The sequence below is a fragment of the Marmota marmota genome, unplaced genomic scaffold, assembly GCF_001458135.2.
Source record: "Marmota marmota marmota unplaced genomic scaffold, marMar, whole genome shotgun sequence".
NCBI classification, from domain to species: domain Eukaryota; kingdom Metazoa; phylum Chordata; class Mammalia; order Rodentia; family Sciuridae; genus Marmota; species Marmota marmota.
The window spans coordinates 20,238,288-20,261,534 of NW_026000241.1; the positions used below are offsets into that span (position 1 = coordinate 20,238,288).

General features: G+C 42.5%; 1 protein-coding gene across 2 annotated transcripts in view; it reads right to left on the reverse strand.

Annotated features, from left to right (window-relative positions):
* Positions 1 to 212: 212 nt before the first annotated feature.
* Cmtm8 (CKLF like MARVEL transmembrane domain containing 8) overlaps positions 213 to 23,247 on the reverse strand; it is a 95,655-nt gene continuing 72,620 nt past the window's right edge. The window contains exons 3-5 of one of the 2 annotated variants that reach the window (XM_015489545.2): positions 12,590 to 12,763; positions 2,230 to 2,346; positions 213 to 642 (exon numbers count right to left, since the gene is read on the reverse strand). In XM_015489545.2, coding sequence (XP_015345031.1) covers positions 559 to 642; positions 2,230 to 2,346; positions 12,590 to 12,763 — 375 coding nt within the window. In that variant the 3' untranslated portion in view covers positions 213 to 558. The remainder of the gene's footprint in view (positions 643 to 2,229; positions 2,347 to 12,589; positions 12,764 to 23,247) is intronic. The other variant, XM_048795112.1, reaches the window with a different exon arrangement.

The window sequence follows — 23,247 nt, forward strand, 5'->3', positions numbered from 1 at the left end:
CATTATCAAACTCAAGGCCAGGTCTCAATAGATGATTTGGGGGCCCAACCTGTTAGGGTGTGAGAATCATGGGCTCTGTGATACTCAGATTTGAGAAGATGAATCTCTCCTACCACCCTGACCAGTGACTGTGGACAAGTGTCTCCTGCCAGTTGGGTTGTGCGAGGAAGAACACTTTCCAGAGTCCTTCATTTTTCAGCGGACACATTAGCTGGAGTTTTGCAACATTTAATCACAAAAGAATCTGGCATTTTAAAAGTTAGTTTACAAACTTGACACATTCTTAATATTAGCAATTTATCTATTTATACATTGTCTAAGAAAATAAGGTCTGGGAGACATCAACAAGATACTTAAGAGTTCATTAAAAGCTATAGCACTTTGCAAATGAGTATCCAGTTTAATTGTAACAAACCACTACCAGTGAATTTAACTAAGTATATAAAAACATTAGTTAAATACAATTCTCTGGAAATATACATTATACCTACAGTTGTTTTTACAGTGAGATTCTTCCTGTTTGAGTTTTTTCCCCCTTTTAATTATCAAAATGGTAAATCACTGCATGGTCCTGGATCTCCATGCTGTAAAACTGAAATATGTGTTTCCAGCGTAGCAGATGGTGACCAGGAAGGCGAAGAACTGGAGAAAACAAAGCATAATAGAAAAGGGGTTTAGGGCACATTCTAATTAGCAAAAGTTATCATTTCACCTCCACTGAGTGAATCATGTACTCACGACATTCCCCTGACTCCAGGCTTCTCATCTAAAATTACTTTATTGGTTCAATTACTTTCTTCTCAAGCAATTTCTGGCCAGGCTGATTTTAGCTTTTGGAACATGTCTGGAAAGTCTATAGTTCTGCTCAAACCACCTCGGGGAGATCCCTTAGGAGTGAGTATGGTGGTGCATCTATGAAAAGTCTATCACTTCTAATTCAGCACAGGCAATTTTCGACCTTGGATTACCACAGGGTCAGCTCGCAGAAACAAATTGAGGGGGCCAGAATAAGCAACGAACCTAGATGGGGGAGGAGGAAAATTCAGGCCCTTCTTAAGGGGGCAAATACACTCACTGCTAGCCCATCCTTGCTGTATGTTAATTGGAGTCCAGTCTTACCAAAGCTGGGGATGTTTTAACATCATGTGCATTTATGCTCTCTACCTTTTAAACATGATTTTCAAATCTAAACAAAAGAATATAATGAACCCTTACATGTCATTAGTTTTCCTTTTTTTTTTTTTTTTTGGTACAAGGGATTGAACCCACAGGCACTTAACCACTGAGCCATATCTCCAGCCCTTTTTTACATTTTATTTAGAAATAGAGTCTGGATAAGTTGCTTAGGGCCTCACTAAGTTGCTAAGGTTGGCTTTGAATTCTCAATCCTCCTGCCTCAGCTTCTGCTCCTGGCCATACCATCATTTTTAATGTTCTCATTCTGTCATTCCTGTCTAATCACCAATCTCTACTCCAGATAGGCTTCTTTTGGGCATGGGATATTTTAAGGCCAATCTCAGAGCCATTCTTCAAACTAGTTTTTTTTTCCCTTTTGTATTGGGGATTGAACCCAGAGGCACTTAACCACTGAGCCACATCCCCAGTCCTATGTTGTATTTTATTTAGAGACAGGGTCTCACTGAGTTGCTTAGTGTCTCACTTTTGCTGAGGCTGGCTTTGAACTTGCAATCCTCCTGCCTCAGCCTCCCAGTCTGCTGGGATTAGAGGCGTGATCCACCATGCCCGACATTTTTTTTTTAAATTAGAAAAATAATATACAATTATGGTTTTAAAACAGTATGCAAACACATAAACTAAAAAATGGAGGTTTCTCATCTTATTCCCCTCATTTTCCAGTCCCAGTCCCTGGATGGAAGCTCCATCTGTTTTTCTGAGCATTCTGAATGCACAAACATTTCCACTATTATGCTCATTCTCTGCAACCTCCTCCACTTAATAAGCTGTAGGCAGTGGAATCATTCCAGACAGTTCTCCTCTCTCAGGTACTTACCTTCCTCCATTCCACTTTCACTTAAGCAGAGGGCTTCAACCCGATGGCTCTGCAGCCTGCAGGTCATCTCACCAGTTTTTGAAACAGCAAATCAATTGTCCACTTGTTACTATTACAAGTGGCACTTTTTCCTATAGATAACTTTGTCCTCTTCCCTTAGTAATCCTTGGGGGAAGGAAGAGGAGGAGGGCTGTGAGGAGATGGGAGGGCTCACTCACCGATGAGGCCGCCCAGCTGTTGAAGTTGTGATTGCCCCTCTCTGGAGAGACAGAAGATGCATCCACAATGGCGGCAGAGAGGTATAAGACGAAGGCACTGCCATTAAAGCACAGGCCCTGGGGAGAGGCAGAGGGGCAGAGTGTTCAGGGTGAGAAGGACCTCAGAACCAGCCAGAATTGCAAAATCTCAGAAGTGCAGAATTGGTAAGGGGCCCAAGGGAAGGACAGGAGGGGGAGGAAGCTGTGAGAAACAGCTGCAAGAGGAGAGGGTTTGGGGCTGGGGTTGTGGCTCAGCAGTAGAGCGCTCGCCTAGCAAATGCGAGGCACTGGGTTCAATCCTCAGCATCACATAAAAATAAATTAAAAAAAAAAAAAGAGGAGAGGGTTTCATACCAGCTCACGCACCAGAAGCCATTCCACCCAGCAAGGCACCTCCATGCTGCTGCTAAATTAGCCCTTATTCTTCCTCAGCTGGTTCTTGGTTCTCATTTAATGCAAATTTCAGCATGGTGACACATTGGTGGAGCAAGGCAGGCAGAGGCAGGGGCCACATGGTGAGAAGAGACCTTTTGGGAGAGCCCTTTTTCCAAACAGACGGGGCTGATGGCTCTAAGCAGGCATGGGCATTTCAGTGAGCTCCTCTGGCCACACGGCCAGTTTTTCAAAGTAAAAAAGAAGATTGTAGATATCATCACAGCCCTTTAGGAACTAATCTTGCCCTTGGTTTCACCTTATTATTATTATTTTTTTCTTTTCTTAGAGAACAGAGATATGTAAATCCAAGGAGGTAATTGGTTTTGAGTTATATTTAAACTCCAGGAATTCATAGTCTGAAATGTGCAAAGCTTGGTCATTTCTGAACACCAATGTGAGTGTGGTGGGGTAGGGAAAAACCTAACAGCCTACAGGTAAGAAGAGGGAGGCATCTCAAGGAGTCAGCCCCCTGTGGTCTAGCACCTCCCCCTCCACAGTTCAGAGGGGAGAGGGATGGGCAGAGGAAAGAGGAGGAGGCAATCTTTTCCTTCTCAGAGGAGAAAAGGTACATATAATTTTCCAGATGTGGGTCCCAGAATTTTGAGTTGAACATCCTTGTGACCATCTCTGCTCCTTGTTCACACGGCCCCTGGGTTAGGTGATGAGACTCTGAAACAAGGGCTGTGTCAGGATCACATGCAGGGTTTGGGCTGCCCCTGATGTTCATCTATCATTGATAATGTGTCTCCAAGAAGCTCTGGTTTCCCTAGATGACTGTTTTTTTTTTTTTTTTTCCTTTCTTCTAGTACCAGGAATTGAATCCAGGGGTGCTCTACCACTGAGTTACACCCTCAGCCCTTTTATTCTTCTTTTATTTTGAGACAGGGTCTTAACTAGTTGATGAGGCTGGCTTTGAATTTGCAATCTTCCTGCCTCAGCCTCATAAATCACTGGGATCATAGGTATGTGCCACCATGACCAGCCATCTGAAGATTCCCCCCCCCCCGGATATTGGGGATTGAACCCAGGAGTGCTTTACCACTGAGTTACATCCCCAGCCCTTTTTATTATCGAGACAGGGCTAATGAAGTTGCTTAGCGCCTTGTCTAGTTGCTGAGGCTGGCTTCAAATTTGTGATCATCCTGCTTTAGCCTCCCAAGTCACTGGGATTACAGGCATGTGACACTGCACACAGCATCTGTACATTTTTTTAAAAAATATTTATGTTTTAGTTGTAGTTGGACACATACCTTTATTTTATTTATTTATTTTTTGGAGGTTACTGAGGATCAAACCCAGGGCCTCCAACGTGCTAGGCAAGTCCACTCTTACAATGATGCCAACAACCCCCATCTGTACATTTTTAAAAAAGAAAACTTTGCTCTCTTTTCACATCACCTTTTAGAACTTAGAGCTTTGCACATTAACTATTACTTTTGAAACATTAAGAGGCTTATTTATTTATTTATTTTAAGGTAATACATGTTCATGGTTGCCAGACAATCCAACCTGGACAGAACAATCTGGAGTAAAAAAGGCAGCGTCTCCCTTTCTACTCCAACCCCTCCTTTTGGGTGCAAACACTTTAATACAAATGGAGCCATGGAATTATTAACTTGATTCCTCCACCTACATTTAAAAGATACCAAAGACATTTTCACAGGTAGTTCAAACAGACTGTGATTCTTGTCATGGTATTAGTGCCTCAAAAATTAAACTCTTCCCCTATTGATGGGCATGTTGATATTACTTGTTTTCCAGGATTACAAACACTACTGTAATAACCATCTTTGAATGTGTATTTTGGGGGTACCCATGCATGCCCAGTTCTCCAACAAGGATGAAGGGGCCAGATATGGTGGCACACACCTGTAATCTCAGCAGCTTGGGAGAGGCAGGAAGATTGCGAGTTCAAAGCTAGCCTCAGAAACTTAGCAAGGCGCTAAGCAACTCAGCGAGACCCTGTCTCAAAATAAAATACTAAAAAATGGCTGGAGATGTGGCTCAGTGGTCGAGTGCCCCTGAGTTCAATCCCTGGTACAAGGGGAAAAAAAAAAAAAAAGAGTCCTTGAGCAAATATATGAATAATGAAGACGTGCAATGGCCCTGTCTCCCAGTAAGTGTGGCCCAGTCCTTTTTTCTGAACTCTACAGAAAGGAGAAACTCCTCTACTTCCCTTGCAAACAGGGAGAGGGATGAGTAGGAGATAGGCCATTCTTTTCCATATACCACCTGCCAGGGGTCCTGCCGGTTATTCACAAGAGTCCATTAATACCATCTCACAGAGCCTAACTTTTTGGTTTCTCAGTCTTGCTTAATACTCCCCAAAGTAAATATGTCCCAGGGGATGTCTGAATTGGGGAACTGGAGTGAAAACATGTGGAGACATGAAAGAAATAAGAAGAGCAAAGAAACCAGTACCCGAGGTTGTTTCAAAGGTTCAACAAAGAGAACAGGTGATTACAGAAACCTCAGAGGGCTGTAGAACATCACTGAGCCTCACAGAAATATGAGGTCTTACTGCTGCAAAAGAAGCAGGTCCCCGAATCAGGGGCTGTTCAAGCCGAAAGAAGTTAAAGCTTCCCTGTTGCAAATCCCAGTTCTGGACACATCCCTGGGCCATGGTAACGGCAGAGTGACAAGGACAACACTGTACCTTACTTGATCCCTGTTCCACATAAAGGCACTTTTTTTTTTTTTTTTCTCAAGTAAAGGCACACACAGACAAAAGCCATCCAATAGCTGGCAAAGCTTTGTTGATCCTCCACCCTGTGTTATTGGTGTCTACAGTTTAAAAGACCCAACTGCTGAGGATGCTTACTCCCTTCACGGTAGAGAGAAGGCAGGTTTAGGTTCATGGGTTTCTTCAAGGCTGGAACCAATTACTGAATTTCAGAGTCGAGTTCATTACACGTGACTCTGAGCCACACAGGTCAGCCCTGCACAACCTCCTTGCCCTGAGTGAGACCCAGACTCCAAGTGACCAGCTCCAACAACAGGTGACTCACAGCCCTCTGCAGTGGCCCAGTCAGTACTGGACAGGTTTTGTTTGTTTGTTTTTGTTTTTAGAAGTTCCACATAATTGAGGGCAGTGTTATACATATGACACATACCAAATAAACACTTCTTGATTCAAAGGGTCAGAACTGAGCTTTATTTAAACTGGTTTATTTTTACACTGCTGTGCACAGTACTGTCTAGTTAGCTCGACTACTTCCAACATCCCTTCAACTCCTTTGGTCACAGAGGTACTGAGAGGAAGCCTACTTACAACTTCCCTAAATACTAAGAGAAATTTTAGGTCTGAAGGTAGTGGGAAGAAGCCCTGACCATGTGTAGTGAGCATGTGGACTTGGCTGTTGGGAACACGACCCCAAATGAGTGACTTAAGAAAAAGTTTATTCCTCTCTCACATCACAGGCTTGAGCAGCCAGAGCTGGCATGGAGGCCTCAGGGTGACAGGAACACAGCCTCTTTCCTTTGTGTCAGTCAGCCATCTCTAAGGTCTTACTGTTTTGTACATAAGAAGGTTAACACTGACCCAGATGTATCCCAGCTAATAGGGACATGGGAGAATGTGCCCTGTCTTAAGGTTATGGCCCAGAGGTGTGGCCCTGCCTCTTTTATCCAATAGCCAAGCTTAACCCTAAGGCCCAACTAGGAAACCTAAACTAGCTGGGTGTCCATGGGCCTAGCTGAAAGTTCTGACTAGAGAAGAAAATAGATACGGAGGGATAATGAACAGCCCCTGGTGCTGAATCTATTCAGAGAGCAAAGAGTACAAGACTTTCAGGTCAGCATCTGGCACTGGGTCTTCAAGAGTTCCAAGGAAGGCAGAGCCACCTGGATCACCATCTGGCATTCCCCAAGGCTCAGGTCCAAGCGAGCAGCTGGGAAGAATGGGTCCTTCCTCTAGCTCCTGGAACTTTGACACTCTTCTTAGTATTCACAAAATGTCATTTTGCTTAATGTTATAATTAGCCTTGTGCATCTCCTCTGTCTTTTCCATCAGAGTTCATCTTTTGAGGGCAGTGGGATGTCCTACTTATCCACCACTTGCCTTTCTAGATCTCTGGCCTCCATCACCAAGTATTAGTGGAAGAGATATCCAGGTCTGATGGAAGAGATGTGGTCCAGGGAAAGGCTGAGAGGGTACAGTGTGACACCAGACTGCTCCCTATCCTGTCCACAAGCAGCTGCTGGAGGAGCTCCATGCTACTCAGGGTGTGGCCCACAGACCAGGGGCAGCAGCACTACCTAGATATAGCTCGTTCTCAGACCCTGTCCAGACCTACTGAATCAGGTCTGTCGGGAATTTCCAAGTAGGACATATTCTCAGCAATATGAAGAAGAACTGTATTTTGAATCCACTACAAAGGGAGAAATGATGAAGACAGAATGTGGTGAACAAGAAAGGATACAGGATGGAGGAACAGACTTGGATGCCAACTTCTGTCCTTCATCCTACCCCTCACTGACTACGTGGCTTTGGACAAGTCACCTCTTTAAGCTCTTTCCTCTGTGCCTTCTGCTATCTGTTCTTTCTTCTCCTATGATAACAGCATGTCTAGTGACCACTAAGAGTCAAGATCCTACTTTTCATCTTTCTTGGAAGGAGGTGCAGTCACATGGCCCTGTTTAGACCAATAGGATGCAAGCAGATGTAATGAATGCGACTTCTACATCATGGCTTAAGGGGAAGAAATGTGCCCTCCCCTTGCCTCCTTTTAATCTTCTCTCCTGACTAGAAAATAGATGTGATGGCAGGTGTTGAAGGTGCCATCTTGGACCCCAGGCAGAAGCCAAGGGTTAAAGATGGTAGAGCCACAGATAGGAAGAATGTGAAATGCTAGTTGATCTCATAGACCATGTGACTTACATGAGCCAGTGTTAGCTTGGATCTCTCTAGTGTAGGGATCAAACTGACAACTGAACCGATTCTACTCTTAATTTACAAAATGGGGAAACATACAAGTCTCACATATTTCAAAGGAGACAGGGCTTCACAAGGACCCATGTGAACTGTAAAGTGATCTACTTGTATAACCTACTCTTCTTATTTGTGTTTAATGACTGTATCAACTAGAGGCCAAATAGAGGCCTAAGTCAAGTCACTTAGAACCTGACTGTGCCCTTCATACTAAATCACTACTGGTTAATGGGAGTCAGGAAGACTCAAGGAATACCAGTCACAATGTGGTCCTACCAGGTGATAGCAGGGCCCCAGCTCTGTAGGCTCAGGTAGACTGGCTAGAAACAGAGCCAACAGGAAGGTGTCCATTTCATGTCTCTCAGCCCTCGATCATGAATCATGTCCTTAATACTGGTACTACCATTTGTTGAAGGGTCTTTTGGAAGCTTTGCAATAACAAACAGGACTCTTTGGAGCTGCTATACTGAAAAGATCAACCAGGCACATCTAGGCGGGCACTTCCTACTCAAGATGGTACAGTGGAAATGGTCACTTCCAAGGTCAAGGGAAATTTGAATATCAATGAGCAATGGGAACCAAGCAGACTCCAGGGTTGAAAACTGTTGTCAGCATTAGGAGACCTGTCTCCCACTCCTGGCTACCAAACATCCTCTGAAGGCCTCAATTTCTTCATTTGAAAAATGGAAACAATCCATTCCACCTTTGCAGAGTTATTATGAGGATTAAATGACGTAAAAAATAAAGGATTCAGAACAACATCTGCACACAGTAGGTACTTAAGAAATGGCAGGTGCTCTTCCTGGTGAAATAATGCAAGCATCCCCTGCCCTTTGGAGCTCACAGGGATTGCAGGGAGGCCAAAGGAATGAGCAACAGAGGATGAGTCCTTGGGAAGTACCCTTATGGAGGCCCTAGTGCTTGGTGCTAAGAGGAGGGACAATTTTATTGCTTTGAACTTTCAGCTCCAATCAGATTTATCATAAAACGCATCCAAGCCTCTCTGAGAAAATGATGTTAGAACAGCTGTAGTCCAGGACCATAGAGGTACTACTGGAGACCAGCTGCTGCTCTTGCTGGTCTATATCAAAAGAGGATACAAGGTGATTGTACACCTCTGCAGACACATTAAGGGAATGGATTATTATTAAGATAGATTCCAGTGGAGAGCTCATGCCTTACCAGCTGGGGAGCTGGATTATGAAACTATTTTTCCAGTGTTCCAGAAGTGCTCTTCCAGCCAAGTTCCTGGGGACTACCAATCCCTGCTCTGCAATTGTAGATTCCCTAAATACTCTGAAAATCAAGAGCAAATCCAAAAGTCATCTGGTAGCAAGAACTGACTGGAACTGACATGGGAGCGATATGGTCTTTACTATCCCTCGTAGCAAGAAAATTCATACGTTCTTGCAGAAACATTAACATGCCTTATTAGAGTGCCATCCCAGACTTGGGAGCATATGTCACAGATTGTAGTAAAGGCACCAAATTACTTTATTACCATTCTAGAATTTGAAAAAATATCTTAACTTACATCTGGCCTAAAAGTTTCAATTCAGGGATTTGGGGCCTATAATTATCTCCAGACCAGTGTTTCTCTCATACTTTTAGTTGCCTAAAAATTATTTGGAATAATTTTCATAATAGAGATTTCCATGCCCTTTAGAGTTTCTGAGCCAGTCAGTAGAGTAGGACCCAGGATTTTGCATTTTTGACAAGCATCCAGGGATGTAGCTTGTTCAGGGCCTGTGTTTTAGCATCATGATCCTAGGAAGGCTCATCCAGCACCAGGAGCCAATTGGCTGTTTCAGTCCACAGTCCTAGCCTAACCCTTGCTGTGTTCCCCATCAGTACCAGGACCCAACAGGGACAGCCAGCACCCCTGGCCCCCAGACTGCTCTGTAAGAGATTCTGCTGGGCAGAAGGTAACACAGAAGTTTAGTCTGAGTCTTCAGTTGTTAGCAGATGGAAACTTTATCTAGTCCCCCCTCTGGATCTTCAGTTAGCACCATTTACCCAATCACAGATGCTCTGGGAGGTCGCAAAGGCATTTCTTAGTTGGCACAGCAAACAAAAACCCCAACCAAAAGCCAGACATGTTTGAGCTCTAGCTTCTATCAGCAGAAAATGAAGTTTTTAAAAAACTGGCTGTAAATATGTTATAATTGGTAGAGTTCACACTTCTGGATTCTCTTAGGAAAACAAACAAACAAGTCAGCAATCCTGGGGGCAGAGTTTCAGATTATTTCTTTGTGAAATGACGAATGTTCTCAAGTTAAGATGCTAAGAAACTGTTCCTGGGGTGGCAAGAATTCAGCACCAAGCTGAGTTTTCTCACTTGTTTGACCTATCTGGTCCTCACACGTATGAGTGCCCAATTCCTGACTGCTTTGCTTAATGAGATAAATAATGAAATGATTTCAAAGGGACTAAAGGTCCCAGTCCCTTGACTTGTTGTTGGGGTTCTTACCTACTGCTAAGGTAGAGGAGCACCTGGAGCAGGAGGTCAGGAAAAAAAAATCTGGGTAAAAATTAAGACACACGGACCCCCAGTGTATATGAATCTATGCAGCCATGAGATTCCAAACCTCAGTTTCCTTATCTACAAAATGGGGACATTATAAACTTCGCAAATCAATCTCTTAGAATCAGGGATTGTCTGCAGGGTCAAAGTTAATTTTTGAAAACCTGCTATTTAAGGCAAGATTTAAAAATTTTAATGGAATAAATCAATATGAGAGTTCTGAGTTCCCTTCTTGGTTTATTCCATAAAAATGTTTAGTCTCCCTTATGGATCCAACAAGAATTTTTGGAAATAACGTTTTACTAGAATACAGGTATGCTCATTCAATCAGAAATTGCAGGTGGCTGCTTTTGCCCAGCAGGAAGAGGTGACTAGTTGTGACGGAGACAGGATAGCTCAAGATGACAATACTAAATGCATGGTCCTTTATTATTATTATTTTAATATTTATTTTTTAGGTGTACTTGAACACAGTACCTTTATTTTATTTATTTTTATGCGGTGCTGAGGATTGAACCCAGGGCCTCGCACATGCTAGACGAGCGCTCTGCTGCTGAGCCACAACCCCAGCCCCAATTGTATGGTCCTTTAAAGAGAGAGCTTGCCATCCTCTAATCTAGACAACATAACTAGAAATTGAGACTTGTACAAAAGGGTAAGTAAGTAGCCCAACATTTTGGTTCCCTGCTACACTGTCTGAGCTCCTCTTCTTCCAGGTTCACGTCACTTTCTTTGAGACTGACATTAAGACTCATCTTTTAGGGCTGGGGCAGGAGCTCAGTGGCAGAGCACTTGCCTAGCATGTGTGAGACACTGGGTTTGATCCTTAGCACCACATTAAAATAAAATAAAGGCATATCTAAAATAAAGGCATATATAAAATAAAGACTCATCTTTCAGCTGGGTACATGCCTATAATTCCAGCAGCTTGGGAGGCAGAGGGAGGAGGATGCGAGTTCAAGGCCAGCCTCAGTAACTTAGTGAAGCTCTGGGCAACTCAGTGAGAACCTATCTTCAAATAAAACATAAACAGCATTCCTTAAATGACCCCACATACTTTGAGCATTCCCTCACCCTGAGTTCCTATAGCTACTATTACTTCAGGGTGCTACCTGTCCTTGAATGCAACATACAAACAAGTCTGTCCTTCCTGTACCCACCGGGGGGAAAGTGGGACATTGATTCCAGTGCCCTAGAAAGTCATGAGCGCCTTGCTTGGAATTCCTTTCAGAACCTGCAACATACTCTTAAGAACTCTAATGGAGAATCTTCACTTTTGGATGTGGGAAAACAGCCAAGAGTCAGTCAATCTATTTTGTAAAATAAAAGGAGACTAGTTTCTTGTGGGGCTTAACTTAGTTCTGAAGGCAACTCAGAGAGAACAAAGCCAGGTGCATCTGAGCAGCGACAGCGTGGTTTGAAAGCCTGCCAACTTAACCTGGGTCCAGAGCCTCCAAGTGGGAAATGTTTCAAATTTAGTTCAGAAGTCAGTTATTCAGCAATAATTTTTTTTTTCTGACATATTGGTTGAAAGCAAACAAAAGAATAGTATACCTGAATGTGAGACTAGGCACATCAGAAGGTACCTCAGAGCTTTGTTTTATACATACCGACATACATACATGTGGCACCATTTGGATTTTTTTAAAAAATCATATGGCCACTTCAAATTCCCCAACAAGACTGCCCATGTTCCAAGGCAAAAGGACCTCCACCTTCTATCTCTGTGAGTCCACTGAGGACATGTATTGAATCTTCAGGATAAAGCTAAATGTCACTTCCTTTCTAAAGAGTTCCAACCTGAGGTGGCAACTCTGTCACACTGTGAATAATCCCATATGGCATGTGGCAGAGGGACTGTTATCTGCACATTTTCTTATCTATTTCCCCTTACCCTGTGTGTTTAGCTTTCTTTAACCTTCAGGTAGCAGAGTTCCTGGAGCAGGACAAAACTCCAGTCACCCTTGATTGGAGTGTGAGGGTGGCTACTTGTTTTCTACAGTAATTTTCATTTTCCATTCAAACTCTTTACACACAAAGAGATGTGATGTGCAAAATATTCAGGAGAGGGTTGAAGGAAGGAAGATCTACAGAGGCTGGTGCCCTGACACTCCTGCTTCCAGTGACACTGTCTACAAAGAACAAAGAAGCAAGCATCTATGTACGAGAACCCAGCTTTTCTTGATTCAGACTCCTGAGAATTGGTTTGCTAGTGAAATGAATTCCTGGATCTTCCAACGTGTCCAGTTTCATACATCTCAGTAAAACACTTGAGAAGCCATCAGATGATGCTGACCCTGTATGCTAAACTGGGTTGTCTATGGCTTGGCCCTCTCTGCAAGGGCAGAGAACCATCTTGAACTAAGTACAGGACTCTTGGGCCATCCCACCTAGTGGGCTCTGGACAGGAACACCACCCTTGGCTTCCTTACCACTGTTGTCCAGGGCACCTGAGGAATCCTGGTGTAGGTCATCGTTATGTAGATGATGAGGAAGAAGACGGTGAGGACCCAGTAAAATACAGCTACGAACATGACCCAGCCAAATGCAGGAACCCGGAAGTACTCGGTTCCCGCGATAAGTGTCCATACCAGTAGACCCAAGACCTGTAAAATGGTAGAGGCAGTGGGAAAGAAAGGGGATGGGGGAGGAACAGGGGACAGAGAAAAAGATAATTATACAGAGTGTCAATTACAACTTACTTGAATATTCACACATACAAACACACGATTTAAAAATAGGGATTGCAAACTCTTATGCCTACAAATACTAGGAGGGTAAGATCAATGACCATGGCAGGCAGGGTTAGAGCCATGGCAAATAAGAAAATCCATGTCTTGTGTTAAGGAGGCACTCTCTATGCAGCTCTGGCGGATTTTAGTGGGCTGGTTTCAACAAATCTGCCCCCTTTTTTCCTTAGAAGAACACAGAAACTCAAGTTTGCCCATGATAATCTTGTTTTTAAAATATTAGCACTAATTAAGAGTCTTAAAACACCACTCAGGGCAAAACAGCAACTGTGGCTGGAATTTGCTCTCAGAGCAGTACTTGTCAAAGAAACATGACTGCAGGTCCACTCAGAGGCAGTCCTGGAGCTGATCTGCTCCCAAACTCTGAGCCTCTGGGCATTCCCTGCCTGCCATCGCTGCCCTGCTCACAGATGGTGGAGAGTGGTGGCCTGAGAGAGCTGTCAGAGGAAGAGCAAGCCAAGGTCCCCGTGCAGACACGATACTTGGCATCTTATCACAAGTGGCACACTATCCCAGCAACAGCCATTCAACTCTTCACCACTGCAGAGCAAGGCCAGAGCCAAAAGCCACATCAACGTCACTTGCCGAGTCCTGGAGGCCTATATCCAGGCACAAGAAACTGACCTAAACCGGAGGTGTCTAGCGTCCTGAGCAAACGAAGGCCAGAGAAAGGTAGGCACTTGCATTCCAACACTTTCCAGAGTGCTGGACAGAAGGACTTTATTCCTAAGTCAAGGGAAAGTTAGAGTCTGTACCACATCCCTAAGGGATACCATCAAAAATTCAGGGTGAACTCTGGCCATAAATGCTGGCTTGCTGGGTGACTCAGGACAAAATATTTCACTTCTGTTTTAGCTTTCTTTGCAGTCTGCAGAACAAATACTAAAGTAACGCTAAGCATACAAAGCTGGGAAGATAAATGTTGCTCATTCGTATACCACGTGTACATCTACAATGGTCAGGCTTCTTGTCATCGGAAAGTGGGATATGAACTGAGCAGATCCTGCTTGTAAACGGCTTAACGTCTAGGGGTGGGAACATCAGACTAATTAGAACTGAAAATCACTATACAGGAATATGGTCAGGTTCCATATAGGGGGACATCACATTATTGGCAGGTACAAGAAGTGTCAGAGAAGTAAGCTCCTAAGACAGGCGGGAAAGTAATGTTCGTGCAGAGTGTGGCATGAGCAAAGGTTGGGGGTGGGGAGGGCTGGGCTACCTTCCAAAACCAGAAGGAACATGTATGTAGTAGGTTAAAAAGGGTCACATGACGCAGGCCCAGGAAACCTAAGGATTTTGTACTTTATCCTAAGGGTGAGGGTTTTAAGCAGAGACTGATGATATCTGGTTAATTTTTTTTTTTAAATCAGATCACACTGGCTGCATGCAGAGAATGGACATGTGGAGGGGTAAGAGGTGGGTCTGAGGAATGAGTTCAGAGATGGTGCAGGTACCCAAGTGGGAGATGGGGATGTCTTCAAGACCAGTGAGGTGGGAGTGAATATTGAACAGTTGGTAAATTCATGACAAATTTCAGGAGTAGGCAGGACTTTGTAGATTACATATGGTGGTGTGAGAGGATACAGTGGAATGACTGGTCCCAGGTCTCTGGAAAGGTTTAGGACGTGGTTTAGGGTTTCATTTGTTCAGCTGGAATGACAAAGGAGGAAAGGTTGTGGGGGTGGGGGGGTGGGAGGGATGCTGTTGATGAGCTCAGTTCTTAATCTGTCAAGTTTGAGGTGGCTGCCAGACTTTCAAGACAGGTGTTTTAGTCAGCTTTTTCACTGCTGTGACTGAAGGACCTGACCAAAATAATTGTAGAGGAGGAACAGTTTATTTAAGGGCTCATGATTTCAGAGGTCTCCATCCATAGACAGCAGGCTCTATTCCCCAGGGGTTCCAGATAAGGCTGAACATCATGGAGGAAGAGAATGGCAGAAGGAAGGAGCTCACATGGCCATCAGAAAGCAGAGAGCAAGGCTCCACTTGCCAGATACAAAATATATACCCCATAGCCACGCCCCCAATGAACCACTTCCTCCAGCTACACCCCACCTGCCTCCAGCTGCCACCCAGTTAATCCCATCAGAGATCAATTCACTGATCAGATTAAGGCTATAACCCAATAATTTCTCCTCCAAACCTTCTTGTATTGTCTCACATGTGAGCTTTTGGGGGACACCACATCTAAACCATAACAACAGGGAGGAGATTTGGGCCCTTCTTTAAGAAGACCTCAGTGAGTCACGAAGCCTCAGGTAGGATTCCCAGGGACACCCTACAGTTGATTCCTGAGAGAAGCACACCTCTCTGTAAAAGTCTGCATGCCTGTGCTGGGAAGCAGGTGACAGAGTCTGAGTGTTGCTGTTTCTCCTCTTTAGAGTTGAACATGGACATTTCTTTTGTCTCCTTGATGTTGTATATGGATACCAAAGAAAAGGTGCTTAATGGAGATGTGCGTTTGTGCTTACATTGGTGGCAATAAAAAAAGTGAGGATGTACAAAATGGATGTGACTCTAGAAAGCACTAAGCCTCACACTAATGGGGATTTTGAGCCCGAATTCATCCCAACTGACAGGTAATCTATACCCCTATGTTTGACATTCCCTTGGATCAGTAAGGTTGGTAATGGGTATAATCCAGCACAACAGCATCGGAAACAACATTTTAGGGCCTCTTGATTCAAACTGAAAGGGTCAGATGGGCCTTTTGTTGATGATTCACACAAGAAACAACAGTGAATGAATGATTGCAAATGTGTTTATGGTGCTCTTTCAGGATTGCAAAGGTTTAAGGTTCACCTGACAGCTCTTGGCTATGAATGCAAAAACGTTTTTCATTAATAAGCAAATGGAGCCTGTTGTCCAGAGCTGCAGTTGTCCAATTTGCTAGCAACGGTTGCTTGCAGATGCAGGACAATATGTTTAACTGAGCTGTTTCTCAAAGAGCAGGAATACTTGACCCCTGACCTCACCAGCAAACATAGTATAAAGAATGTCCCTGTCAAGAGAAGAATTGTTCTACCCCAGTGAATTTCCTAGGTAAGTGAAATCTATCTTCAGGCAAACCTTTTATCTCCCTCTATAAGCAGTACTGATGAAGATCACTCTACAAAAATGTCACTCATCTCCTATGTGCATGTGTATGTGCATACATTTAAGAAAAGTCCTAGATCTTTATTTGCTTAGACTGCACAAATACCATTTATTCTCCCCTGGATTGCATTTTGTAAGGCCAAGCCTAAAAAAAAAAAAAAAATTCAAGAGTGAGAAATATAGGTTAAAAAAGAGTGAGAAATATAGGTTAAAAAATGAACATGGAAATATATCCACGAGTTGGAAATTTAAGAAAAAAAAATCAATACCAACAATTTTACCAACCTTTTCTCTTGCATTCCTAATCCACCACCTGAGTGTCCTTTTCTTTCTCTCTTTATAAATATGGATCATTCTGTACATGGCGCCTATAACTTGCTTCTTTCAGTCAGCAATCCCATGGAGGACATCCTATGTACTATGTACAGAGCTAGGTCAATTTTAATAGTTGCTGGTTCTCCATAATTCATGTAACCAGTTCCCTATGGAGGTAAATTTAGGTTATCTCTTTTTATGTTTGTACAAAAATGCCCAGAGCATATTCTTACAATATAATCTCTGCATACCTGAATTCCAGGACACAGTTCTAGAAGTAGAATTTCTAGACTGTTTGTCCTTACAAACAGATGCTGTCAAATCACTCTCCAAAAACCTTATACTCATTTACCTTTCCATCAAAAAGCATGTATACATGTAGATATTCTATATCTATATATCTATAACCTATATTCTATATCTATATTCTTTTTTTTAAAATTGTAGACAGACACAACATTTTTATTTATTTATTTATTTATTTATTTTTATGTGATGCTAAGGATCGAACTCAGGGCCTCATGCATGCAAGGCAAGCGCTCTACTACTGAGCCACAACCCCAGCCCTCTGTATCTATATTCTATATCTTCATTTATACATGCTTTCCCCTTTCTACTCTCACTGGACTATATTCCCCAATTTTTGTTGTTTTTGAGACAGGGTCTCACTATGTTGCTCAGGCTGGTCTTGAACTTGTAAGCTCCAGTGATCCTCCTGCCTCAGTCTCTCTAGTAGCTGGGGCTACAGGTGTGTAGCCACCACAAATGGCTAATTCCTATGCTTTGAATGATTAAAAACTTACTTCAAAATAGAAAGCAAGAGAGCTCATATTTTGCCTTTCACTACTTTATTGAAATACAGTCAAGAGAAGTGTGACAAATCCTAAGGGAACAGTGTGGTGGATTTCCACTAACTAAACCAACCTGTGTACCTAGCATCCCCATCAAGAAACACACCACAGCCAGCACCCGCTTCTAGTTACTGCTTCTTCCCTCCAAGGGCAACAATGATCCTGATTTCTAGCCTTAGTTTTGCTCAATTTCCATCTTCATACAGATGGAATTGTACAGTCAGTACTCAACACACCCGGCTTCCTTTACTCAGCGCCGAGAGTCAGACACAACACAGAATGTAGTTCTTTCGTCCTCCTGACTACCAGCAACAGTTCTCAAACGTGGAGGGCTTGTTCACCCAGATTGCACAGACTTTGCTCTAGAGTCTGTGATTCAGATCTAGGGTGGGATCTAAGAATCCGCACTTCTAGCAAGTTCCTGGTGATACTGCTGTCAGGAGCCAGCAAGTTATGAACCACCGATACATACTGTTCTTGTTTCTGCTTTAAATTACATTTTCCTGACCTGTGCTAAGTATTTTTTTCAAATGTTTATCGGTAATTTACAGAGCTTTCCTTAATTGATAGGTTAAAAAAAATTGCTTTCTGATTGGTAGAGATCTTTACATAAGAGGGATAGTAACCAACAATACATGTGGTACATATTTTCCCCATGTAGTTTTTTTTTTTTTTTTTAGTGTCATGAAGTCTTGTCAATAGGAGTTTTAAAGTTTTACATTGTTCATTGGTTACCTGAACTCTTCTTCTATATCTACCCACTTAGGAAATTCTTCCTCAACATAAGATTATAAAAATATTCTCTTGTATCTTCTTTTGTAATTTTGTATGTATGTTTTCACCTTTAATGCAACTTGAATTGACTTCTATATGTAAGTTGAGAAGAGCTTTTAACATTTTTTTTTCCTAGCAAATCAACCTAAATATCACTTATTGATGACTTTCCATATATCGGGGCTCAGCTTCTGGACTTCTGGAATTTTTATTCCATTCCACTCACCCGTAGTCATTGCTGTGCCTGTGTCAACCAATGTAGCTTACAAATGTATTTAATGTATGTTAGGCTTCTGGATAAAGATATCAGACTGAATAGAAGAATCTAATTTTGTTTCCTTCCCCAAACTCTTCTAAAATTATCAGGAGGATGGATGAATAGGAGAGAAGGCAAAGGGAACACATTTGGGGGAGCTAAGAACACAGATTGACAAGGGATAATGGGCTCAGCCACTCTGAGAGGGCTAAATGCTAAGATGGCTAGCAGGGAAGTCAAGAACAAAACCAACCTTGCTGCAAAGTCTAAGATCTGGTATCTCTGGGCCTGGATGCCTAGGCTGGGTTTAGGTGGGCAGCAGTGGCTGCAATGTGGAGGGGGAATGGAAGGTTGTTTGAAAGCAGCTTAGTCTTTACCCTCTGCCCTGCTCCAAGCTGCTGCATGTCTCTTCACCTCTTCATTAGTTTGAAGGTTTATTTTATAGGTCAGGATTCCTCACTCTCAGCCCTATTGACAAGGTGGATCAATAATTCCTTGTTGGAGGAGAGGACTGTCCTGTGCACTAGAGGATGTTTGGAGCAGTATTCCTGTCCTCTTACTTACTAGATGGAAGCAGCAAACCTCCACTTCTCCCCTCTTGATGACAATCAAATATATTTCCAGAATTGCCAACATGGGAGGTGAAAATCACTTCTGAATGAGAACCACTCTTCAGAAGGTGAAACGAAGTTAAGTCTCTGAATGGAGGGGCTTAGTTGAAAGTTTCAGCATCAGACTGTAAGCAAAGGTTTAAATTCAATGTGAAGACTTACCCACACTTTCAATCCCTAGACTTTTCCCTTTACTTGGGTTGGATGGTTAGCAGCCGGGTCTTGACTAATGTAGAAGAAAAAAGCTAAAGATACTGACTTCCAGGATTCTTCAGCACACAGCCCAGCTAGGTCAATCCACCATGAAGCTCAAGGCTGAGAAGCCCCAGCCACATGCTCAGAACAGCTAAACAGCTTTGCAGTCTCAAAACATGGGCAGACAATCCAGCCTTCCCAGATCTATGGAGACAGCAAAGCCTGTTGGCAAGGGTGGGATCTGAGACCAATATACAAACTGGGAGAAAGTGACTTGCAAGAGGGAGAAGAAAACATCCCAGGAAAAGAGTCTTCTGCATCCCAGAGAGAAGAGACTGTATAGGAGAAATAGGAGGTTAGAAGAAGGACAAATGGTCCTTCAAAAATAAAAATGGTTTTTGAAATTAAAGTGAGAACAGCAGAAATGAACAACTCAATAGAAATGTCAGATGGTAAAACGGAGAAAACCTTCTAGAAACACATCAAAAAGACAAAAACAAAACAAAAAACCCAAACACTAGTGTGAAATACAGAAAGTTAGAAGACAGGTTCAGGAGGCCAAACATCTAATTACTGTTTCAGGACAGAGTCTGGAGAAGATGGAGGGAAAGAAACCAATCAGAAAAGTCAAGAAAACTCAGAATTAAAGGAACAAATTTCTACATAAAAGGGCTTATACCTCCTGAATACCTAGCACAATGGATTAAAAAAAGACCAAAACCCAGGTACATCATGAAATTTCAGAACATTAATCAGAAAGAGAAAATTCTTTAAACAACCAAAGAACAAACAGATTGCCCTACACGGGATCAGAAGCAAGAATGGCTTTTAATCTTTCTAAAAGTGAACAGTCAGAAGATAATGGCCAATGCTTTCAAATTCCTGAGGAAAAACGATTTCTAACCAGAAATTATCTGGAAGATTATCAATGAAGAGCAAGATGAGAATGCATTTTTTTTTCCTGATTTGCAATGTCTAAAAAATTTTCCTCCTCTCATGCAATCTTTCTCGGGAATCGACACCAAAACAAGGCATAAGCTTTAAAAAGAAAATGCCAAACAAGTCAACAGGAGAACCACCCAGGAGAGAGGTGAAGATCATCCCCAAGATGAAGTGAAATCCACACAGGAGAGGTGCCCAGACTTGGAGGGTAACCAGGTCAGGCGGAAGACAATATTACAGGTTGTCATCATCATGACTATGGCATGTTCCTTTCTTCACCTGCTGAAGCTACTAGAGAACTTGCTCCACCAAAATGAGGCAGGAAACCAAGAAAGAGGAAGAGAAGGCAACAACCTCACAGAAAGGCAAAGGTTTGTTTAAGATGGCAGCCAGGGGAGATCCCTAGGAGAAATTCATCATAAGATAAAAACTGGAACTCTGGTTATCTGGTGTGATTTACCTTACAGAAAACGTTATTGAGAGGCTACTGGGAAAAAATGAGACCATTAACTACAAAGATAATTGAACAAATTTAAAAAATGATACTAGGCTGGAAATATAGCTCAGTTGGCAGAGTGCTTGCCTCACATGCACAAGGCCCTGGGTTCAATTCCCAGCACTACACACACACACACACACACACACACACACACACACAAGAGACACTATGCTATTATATATACCTCAGTATGAAACAAAAGAAAGGCAGGGGGCAGTGGTGCATGCCTGCAGTCCCAGCTACTTGGGACGCTGAGACAGATAGGTTTCAAGTTCAAGACCAGCCTGGGCAACTTTGCAAGACCCTGTGTTAAAATAAAAATATAAAAAGGGCTGGGGAATGTATATTTGTGGTAGAACATTCCTAGGTTCAATCCCCAGAATCACATACACACAAAAAAGTTATTGTTCACTGAAAAACTCAGATCTAATATTTGCATGAAGATAATAAACACTGAATATTGACTTCAATGATAACATGGAGAAGGAAAATGATAGACATGATGCCACAGCCTGAAACTTGTCTCTGGAAACATTCATTTGTGGAAGCCTCAATTCCCAGTGTGATGGTATTAGGAGGTGGGTCTTTAGGAGGTAATTAGGCTTAGGTCATGAGGGTGGTGTACTCATGGTGGGATTTACTGGCCTTGGAAGAAAGACATCAGAGAGTTGGCTTCCCTCTCGTTGTCCCCACCCCCCTGCCACCACATGCACCAAGGAAAAGCCCTGTGAAGACCCAACAAGAAGGTAGCTCTCTGTGACTCAAAGAAACTTGCCCTGCTGATACATTGATCTTGGACTTTCAGTTTATAGAACCGTGAGAAATAAATTCCTGCTACTTACTCAGTCTATGGCATTTCATTATGGCAGTTTGAGCTAAGACAAAAGGTGATAGGAAGTTACCAGTTATCATGTAAAACCGAAGACAGCAGCTCACATATTATTTACAAGTATGAATGTGGATAAAGCAAGAGGTGACTCACGTGGTTACCTCTGGGAAGGGAGGATGCTGGAATAAGAAGATATGGGGTGAGAATAGCTGCTTGTGATAAGCCTTTTAGTTCTAAAGGTATTTTATCAATCTACTGGTGTCAGTTGATTCCCTGGACTTTTCTGGCTAAGACATCTGCTTTGATGCTTTCCAATATTTATACCGGTTCTTTCTCTCCTCCTCCTCCTTCTTTTTTATTTTTTTGCATTATTACATTAGCTAGACTCTCCAGAACTATCTTCCAGAACACAAGTGATAGTAACCATCTTTATTATTTTAATTTTTTTAATAGTTTGATGATGTTATTGTTTTTTGACAGATGGTAGATATCCTTGATCAAGCTAGAGATTTCTATTTTTTAGTGAACTAATCAGCTTCTTTCTTCTCCAATGTCTCTCCTGAATAGGACAATTAGCTCAGTCAAATGCCTTTCTTTATCTTCCTTTTAAAATTAAATGTAGTATTCCTAATTCCTTTTGATGATTCAGGGTCAATGCAAACATCAAATATTTCAATTACCATCTTGTCCTATAGGATAAGATTCCTTGCTTCTATTCTGATAGTACAGGTTTTCTATGAAGATTTTTTTTGAGGGAGTATCAGGGATTGAATTCAGGGGCACTCAACCACTGAGCCACATCCAGCCCTATTTTATGTTTTGTTTAGAGATAGGGTCTCACTGAGTTGCTCGCTTTTGCAGAGGCTAGATTTGAACTCATGATCCTCCTGCCTCAGCCTCCCGAGTTGCTGGGATTATAGGCATGCACCACCATGCCCAGTTTATGAAGAAAGTTTTTAAAATTGAAAAGCATGAGCTGTCACCTCTATGGTTCTCAGTAAATGGATTCCAGCAGCCCTCCTCTGCTCTTTGTGTGTATAACCTACGTCCATACCGTCTTCATTCTAACATTCTGTGGACTAAGAAAACAGATATCTTACATTTTTTAAATGTAAGAGATACCAAGTTTGTCCCTGAGGACTTTCCTGAGGAGTCAAGTCTATAAGCTTGTGACAGCAATTCTGCTGCTCAGATTTATCTGATGGTAGTGTTAAAATGATAGACATGAGGATGTACACTCATGGTGGGATTTATTCATATTCAAATACCACTTGGCACTGCTGGTGGGGCAGGAAATGCCACATGGCTAGAGCATGGGTTGGCTAATTTACTTCTGAGATTAGTTTTGATTTGCAGAAGCACCTTTAGTATACCTACCCCTCAGCCTTGAAAACAGGTGATTTTTGACAAAGTTCCCTAGGAGCCAAGTACCAGTGTTCCCAGCAGATTTTGCTCAGAGGCACTGCATGGCTCCAGGTGTGAGCTTGAGAATAGTATACCTCTGAAGTAACTCTTTGGACCTTAAGTCATATTATCATTACAAATTCATTTCAATGAAGTGGCACTGGAAATCAGCTATTGTAGCTTTACTTTGACGTACCCCACCATGAGAACCAACCAACATTCCTCTGCCTGGCTGCTCTTCTCCTGACCTGTGTTTAATATGGTCAACATATGGCAACATACATTCATTCAAAATTCTTACCAAGTTCTCACTGGCAGTGCAAAGCTGGGGGGAAAATGACATGGTTGCTGCCCCCAGACCTCAATCAATATCTAATTACAAACTGTGATGAGTCTATAAGAAGAAATGAAGTTAATATGGGAATGCAAAGTACAAGGACCCCATCATTTGGACGGCTGAAGGAAGTTTGAGATTTAAATAGGTGAAAGGGAGTTAATCAGGCAAAATTTTGAGGGTGGAAGGAACAAGTCTCTGAGAGACCCCCAGATGATAATGTGTGTATCC